General features: G+C 37.3%; 1 protein-coding gene across 5 annotated transcripts in view; it reads right to left on the reverse strand.

Annotated features, from left to right (window-relative positions):
• Positions 1-695: 695 nt before the first annotated feature.
• The window catches only part of Smc1a (structural maintenance of chromosomes 1A), a 56315-nt gene continuing 49202 nt past the window's right edge, over positions 696-7808 (reverse strand). Inside the window, exons 23-24 of one of the 5 annotated variants that reach the window (XR_007344857.1) lie at positions 3750-3846; positions 696-882 (exon numbers count right to left, since the gene is read on the reverse strand). Coding sequence is in view for 4 of the 5 variants with exons in the window: in XM_015506522.2 (XP_015362008.1) it covers positions 5765-5983; positions 6571-6601 (250 nt within the window). In the remaining variant the exon portion in view is untranslated. Of the gene's footprint in view, positions 883-3749; positions 3847-5360; positions 5984-6570; positions 6602-7808 lie in introns of those variants that run through there. The other 4 variants (XM_015506522.2, XM_015506523.2, XM_048796669.1 and 1 more) reach the window with 4 other exon arrangements.

Consider the following 7808-nt stretch of genomic DNA (forward strand, 5'->3'; position numbering starts at 1 on the left):
CACTTTCTGACTTATAGGTCCTCCAATAGATTGCTCAGGTGTCCACCAGTTACCACAAAGGGAAGAATAACAGTGGACTTCATAAAGCCCTGTTTTCTTATATAGGGTTCCAAATCAATCAACTTTTTATTGATCTCTTTAATCAATGAGTTGATAGGCTTGAATATTTGTGAAAAATATGAAAAATGTGAAAATATTTATGAACTGATGAAACAAATGGAATAATTGTGGCTGGGCATGGCATAAGTAAAAAAAAAAATATCAGGCAATTATTAAATTCTGGAAAACAAAAGAGAATTCAAAAAATAATCCAGGTAATAGCAGCATATTCCTTAGCTTTGTAGTGAATACTAATTTATTAGGAATTGAGAGATAAACATGTTAGACAGAAGAAGACTGGGGATATAGCTTAGTGGTACAGCACTTGCCCAGCATGTGTGAGGTCTTGAGTTCCATCCTTAGCAACACACACACACACACACACACACACACATATACTAGAAAAAAAGAAGGGAAGGAAATAGTGGTGTATATGGAGGGGGATAAAAATCCTCATCCACCTTATGCGATATCAAGAGATAATATTTCAAATGGCTAAGTAAAAATAGTGTAAGCATATTATAAAAAATCACTGTGGTCCATCAGTTAAAAATCCTTTCAGATACAAGCAACAAAAATACCCAACTGACAATGGCTTAGACACATAAGGCTTTATTTATTCATTCATTCACTTTTTAAATTAACAGGAAGTGTTACATGGGTTCAGCTGCCTGATGGGGAAGCAAATTCCTTCTAATTTTTTCTTCTTTAATGTATTGTCTTCATCCTCATGCTCATCTCCTCATGTTCACAAGATGGCTGTCATGGCTCCAGGCAGTACAACTATATTCCAGGCAGAAACAAGAAGGGAGGGGACAAGATCAGCTATGTGAGTCTCTTTGTTCAGGAAATCAAAGCTTTCCCAGAAGGCCTCAGCAAACATCTCATTGGCTATAGCTAGGTCGTATAACCATTCTTAGCTGCAAAGGAGGCTAAGAAAGCCTCTGAGCAAGGGAGAATTGGGTTTGGAATAATAAAAGCCGGAAGCAGCAGCAAGAAACAAACAAACAAAATAATAGTTAAAATAGTTGAATAGTTGATAGTCGTTGCCTCTAGGAAATAAGACTTGCAGTCAGAAGGAGTAAGGCAGGATATTGTTGGGTTTTAGTAGGTTTAGTAATAGTTTATTTTTTAAAAAAATATTTTTAAATTGTAGATGGACACAATACCTTTATTTTTATTTATTTATATTTATGTTGTGCTGAGGATCAAACCCAGTGCCTCACAAATGCTAGGCAAGCGCTCCACCACTGAGCTACAACCCTAGCCCCTAGTTTATTTTTTAAACTATATTTATTATTTTGGAAAAATATAAAAATGAAAAAATAAAGTTATGGTTTCTATGAAAAAAAAGTTTAGGGATTTAGCTCAGTGGTAAAGTGCTCCTGGGTTTAATCCCCAGTACCATAAAACAAACAAAAAAGTTTAGAAATTAAAAGTTGGTAGTAGTTTTCTGTCTCCAGAGCGATGGGCATCTGTTCACCATGGAAGCAAACCTACCTGAATAGGCTAATCACTTAATCTTAGGTATCTACCCATCAAACAGAGAAAATTGTGCTATCACCATTATTCTGAATTTGGCTGGTGGAAAACAGGGCAGCTCTGTGTAGCAGTTATGTGGATTGCCTGTGGTTAGAACGTCCTGGTGCAATTTCCTGTCTGCCATTTATTAGCTCTGTGACCTTGGGCGAATGACACCTGGGAGCTTCACTTTCCTTCTTTATAAAATGAAGGCAATTCAAGTGCTGGGTACAGAGTAAGCAAATATTATCCACCATGATTAAAATGTTAACTGTTCCATGTAGTGACATAATCTGAGTATAGGTTAGGAGTATTCTGCTTCCACTGAGTTAATTTTTTAAAATCTTAAACATGGGTTTGGACTGGACTGTCACTGAAAATTATTATTTGTTTTTGAGAAATGTACATTAGGAGACATGTACATTTGAGCAGCTGTTGACTGACTTCTGTTGGAGGGATCCCTGTAAAGAGGAATGAGATTTGGATTATTGGTTCCACTACAAATATTGTTAATATAACTAATAAACCATCCACTCTGTGAAATGTGCTGCTGACTACTGTGATCACCATGTGTGGGCCATGGGGACCAGGGTCACCATTGTAAGGTGGGTATGAAAATGTACCAGAAAGAACATAAACATATGGAGAGCTATGTTGGAGCAGGAAATGAGCTAGTCTGGGAGTAAGGAATGGGAAAATGACCTCTTCTCTGATGCCAAGGTGAAAGCTGGGGCTCTGTAATGCAGGTGGGAAGCACATGGCTAAAACTATATAGTTGGTGGAAGATAATCTGAGCCATACAGGCTATCAGGTTAGGGGTCTATGGAGACGGACAGCCAGGAAGCAGCCCCCCCCCCACCACCAGAGGGGCATGAGTGACATTCTCTTGGAGAGGTAATATCTGTTATCCATTTTAATTTTTCCTTTCTGGCCTGCTAATTATCTGCTGTTATCCCCAAGATTCCAGTAAAGTACTATTAAGCACACATACAAAGAAGATATTGCACCTATTAAAAAAATGAAAAAAGGATGCTATGAAAAAGACCCCTCTGGGTTACTGGAGACTGGGAAGTGTGTGTGGGGGAGTATGTAGAGAGTATGATTAACAGGTAGAGAGGAGAGGTGAATAGGAGGAATAACTCCTCACATTTTATGGCACAGTAGGGTAACTATGGTTGACAACATTTAATTGTATGTTTCAAAATAGCTAGTAGAGAGGATTTTGAATGTTCCCAACCCAAAGAAATGATAAATGTTTGAGGTGATGGATATGCCAATTACCCTGATCTGATTGTTACACATTGTATACATGTATTGAAATGTCACACCATATCCCATAAATGTATGCAATTACTATATGTCAGTTAAAATATTTTTAAAGGTACCTTTGGAGAATAAAAAAGAATGCTTAGAAGTTAAAAATGACTGCCAAAATTAAAAAGTCCAATAAAAGATAAAGTTAAAAAAAAACCCAGCATACAGAATTTAAAAATGAAGGCATATTGGGCTGGGGCTGGGGCTCAGCAGTAGAGCGCTTACCTCACATGTGCGAGACCCTGGGTTTGATCCTCAGCATCACATTAAAAAAAATAAACAAGTGAAAAATGAAGGCCTAGAAATTGAGAGTAATGGACAGACAGAAACACACTTATGGGGGGATGATAAATTATGAGAGAAAATAAAGAGGCAAAGACAAGCCATCCAAGAAGATCAACATCCAACTAATAGGAGTCATAAAAAGAATAGACAAAATAAAGAAAATTAGCAAAGAAATAAAAGAGTAATTTGTCAGAATAGAGGGATATAAGTCTAAAAGGACCCACTCTTTGGGTGCTTGGCAAAATAGATGGGGGAAAACACACATCTGGACATATTACTGTGGCATTTCAAAACATCAACTAAGGAAAAAAAAAACATAAGCTCCCAGAAGTGGTGAAAACAGGTTGCCACCAAAGGAATGAAAATAATGTTAACATCTGACTTCTAATCAGAAACACCATGTGTTAAAAGTAATACCTTCAAAATTCAGAAGAAAAATTATTTTAACATAAAATTCTAAAACCAAACTATCAATGAAGTATGATGGTAAAAATAACATGTTTCAGACATTTAAAGAGCCTGAAATTTACCTTTTTCAAGAAGTTATTTGAGTATTCTTCTCCAACAAAATGCATGATCTATCAGTCAGGATTCTTGGATGCAAATAACGGAAACGATGCTGGTAAACTTAAGCAGAAAAGGTATTTATTGCAAGGTTATCAGGTAACTCACAGGAGTCCAAAGAATCGGGCTAAGAAAGTGGGCAGAGGCTAGGCAGGAGAAACGAAAGCTAAGGTCCTACTGTAGGAAGGCAACCACTGCCACCCCCACTGCTGCTCCCAGTGCACATGATGCTACTTACCATCATATGCCACTGCACGTGAACTCTACATCCTTGCATCTGTTACTTTGCCTTCTTTGTTGTGGACTTCAGGGTTCAGTTAATCATAATCATTGATTCATTGTGCATTATGTGGCTGTTCTTTTCCTTTATTATTTTGCCCTCTCAGTTCCCATGCTCACTTCCATTCTCCTGTCCATTGTGGTGAACCTCTCCAGTGTAATTAATGTGTTTATCCTTTGGATCCATCTTCCATATGTTTATTTAGATATATGCATACCCATGAAAATACACACTGTTGTTTTACATTTATATAAATATTATGCTATAAATCTTACTGTTTCTTGCTTTCTTCATTCAAAACTAGGTTTGGGGATCTACTCATGTGGCTATGTGTAAATGTAGCTTACTACTTTTAATTGTTTTATACTTTTCCATCCTATGGATATACTTCAGTTTGCTTATCCAGTCCCATGGTGACACTTAGATTGCTTCCAATTTCCACTACCACAAACAATGCTGCAATAAACAACCTCAATTCTATTTCCTTAGGACCTGTGTGAGAATTTCTCTAGAATATATACTGGGGAATAGGATTTCTGGATTGCATGGTATATACATACTTAATGTTGTAAGAGACTGCCAAACTGCTCTGGAATAGCTGTACCAGTTTATGCTCCCATCGATAATTGTCCTTTTTCTCACATTTCCTCATCAGCAAATGATAATATTTAACTTTGTACATGTTACCACTTTTATAGTGATTTCTCACTGTTATTTTAATTCTCATTTCTCTAATTATTAGCAGAGTTGAAAATTTCTTAATATATTCAAGTTTCTACCTGTGTAAATTACTCTTCATATCCTATGATCACTTTCCTGATGGGTTTACTATCTCCTTTTTTTATTGATCAATCTTCTGTCAATTTAAAACATTACAAATATAGTCTCTTCATCTATTATCATTCTGTTAATTTGTGTATTTCTGGTTTCTGTGTGTTGCTGACTCCAGATTGAAAGCTGTGAACAGAGTATTCAGCCCTTATTACCTGCTGGACAGGGAGAGGAACTATTTGACCACCTTTAGTTCCCATAGTAGAAAATCTGGGGACCAAGACTCCCACTAGGGGGGAATGTCCCCAAAATGGTAATGGGATTTAGATACTAAGCCAACATTAGAGTTCACTTGGTTGTCCTACACCCACATATATCCTTTCTCCCATATTTACACTTTGAAAAAATGCTTCCATGTGACAATATACCTCAAATCACCAAATCTGCACTCATCCTTTCCAAAGGGAGACACCAAAAACAAATTAAAATGCTTTCAGGTATAAACAATAGAAAACCCAACTCAAACTGGCTTAAAAAGTAAATGCAATTTATTGGCTCACTTAACTTAGGAGTCCATAGGTGGGGAGACTTCAGGTCTGGTACGATCTGGAATATGGTTCCATTTCTTTGTGATTCTCTTGGTTCTGCCTCCTGCACTTGTCAGTTCCATCCTCAGGTAAGCCTTCTACATGTTCACAACATGGCAAACAGCAGCAACAAAGCCACATGCTTCTTTGTTCATATACAGGGAAGAGGGGCTATCTCTTCCCTCTAAAGCTGAACAAAATTCCTAAGCCTCAGTGTGACTGGATCATCCCTGAACCAATCATCACTTAGCTGGGGGATGAAATTACTCAGATCAATTTATACCAATGAAGGCCTATACCTAGAGCTGCTGGTGGGGTCAATCCCACTCAAATTGCACAGTTGTTATACAATGGGGGAGAAGTGGAATGGATGTTGGAAAATAACCACAATGTCCACTACAAGGGAATAATTAAGAAAGAGGAAGATATGGGGTCCAAGAAAGATTGGGTCCAACCCAGAAGAGTAATGAAGGGACGTCCCAGGATGACAGCTGTGCCGCAGGCCTACAGAGCAATCAGTCCAAATTGGAGCAGGAAGACGGAGGCTCCAGGAGGAAGGTATCTGGGGAAAAAGGGGATTCAAATGATTTTATACTTTCCTTGAGAATTTGAAATAAATTGAGAAGATGATAAAGTCAGGCAATGCAAGGGAAAAAAGAAAGGCATTTAGAAACTACAGGAAAAAATACTGTATACAGAAAGAAATGTAATCCTATTGGATCTTTATGGAACAATATTTACATAATCATAAAAGCAGAAACACTTTATTGAATTTAAACTTTTAGAATGAACTATCAACAAAGTACAGATGACTTAATTATGGTTACAGACAGAATGTTAAAATATTATTAACCTTGTTAATATAAAAGTAAAGAAGACAGAATTAAGAAATAGAAATCTATTAGTTAAAGGTTAAAAGGTAAGGAATAGAGGATATATAACTGGCAACATCTCTATACTGAAGGCATAGGAGGAGAGTAGTTTGTTGGCATGAATAGCAGGTCATCAACAGACAATGACTAAAATTGATAGATAAGTTGATAAATAGAATATATGTATATTATTTAGAGATATGAGGATAATCACCAGAAAAACTAAAAACAGTTAAAGGTAGACTAGTAGATTTTCAGGTCAAGATGACAGACTTACCATGTATTTATCTCCACTCCCTCCTGAGATCCTGTTAAAATGACCATAAAGGAATAAAAAAAAAAGTATAAAAACACAATGATGAAGAGAATGGGAGCAGGTCCATCCACAAAAGAGATTTCAACAAATTTCTGGAAGATAAGAAGTAAATGGAGAAATGGTGACTGATGAAGCATGGTGAAGGGAGCCATAGCCTGGAGTATGTATGGAGGAGATGTCTCTGAGGAAGGAGTTGGTCTTTCTCTGCAGAAGCCTGGAGAGTCTTGGGTCTTGACAATGCCAAGTATGATGAAGGGTTAGGAGTGGGATGTAGGGCTGAAAACAGGGAAGGCTGTATATCAAACCATCAACCCATTCCCCTGTGTACAATTCAAAGCAGCCAGGTGTCTACCCATTAGTCCAAAACCAGAGGGTTCTTCTCTAAGGAACTGAACGATTTCAGAGAAAAGACCTTAACATTCTGGCCATTCAGGGAGTCTGTAGCACAGCAGTCAGCTTTTCTTTAATTATCCTAAAAGAAAATCACCAGTTGCTTAGCACTGCCCCCATACACAGTTTCCAATCAGATTTTCATTGCTACGTTTAAAAATACCAGTAAACAACCATGGATCATCAGGATTTCTTTGAGAATAGACTGCAACATGTAATAAAGAGACCAAAATAAGCAATCAAGGGAAAAAACAATCCCAAATGAAATAGATATTTCAAAGAATAGAAGGAGATATAAAAATACCTGTATTATCTCAGAGAGATTCAAGATTATAATACATCCATAAAACAAGAACAGGATGCTATAAGAAAGGAAAAGATAGCTGGGCATGGTGGTGTACGCCTGTAATCCTAGCAGCTCAGGAGGCTGAAGCAGGAGGATCGTCAGTTCAAAGCCAACCTCAGCAACAGTGAGGCGCTAAGCAATTCAGTGAGACCCTGTCTCTAAATAAAATACAAAATAGGGCTGGGGATGTGGCTCAATGGTCGAGTGCTCCTGAGTTCAATCCCCAGTACCCTGCTACCAAAAGGAAAAGATAAATGAATGAATACTTGGAAATTTAAAATAAATGTTTGTCAAATAAAAAGAAATGCAACAGAAGGGTTGAGAGATAATGTTAATCTTCCCCTAGAAGGAAACAAAAAAAAAAAAATGGAAGAGAGAAAGCAAGGGAGGAAGGGGAGTGGGAAGGAGAAAGAAAAAAAGGGAGAGAGATGGAAAACAGGAGATAATGGATAAAAATTGTAAA

The sequence above is a fragment of the Marmota marmota genome, unplaced genomic scaffold, assembly GCF_001458135.2.
Source record: "Marmota marmota marmota unplaced genomic scaffold, marMar, whole genome shotgun sequence".
NCBI lineage: Eukaryota > Metazoa > Chordata > Mammalia > Rodentia > Sciuridae > Marmota > Marmota marmota.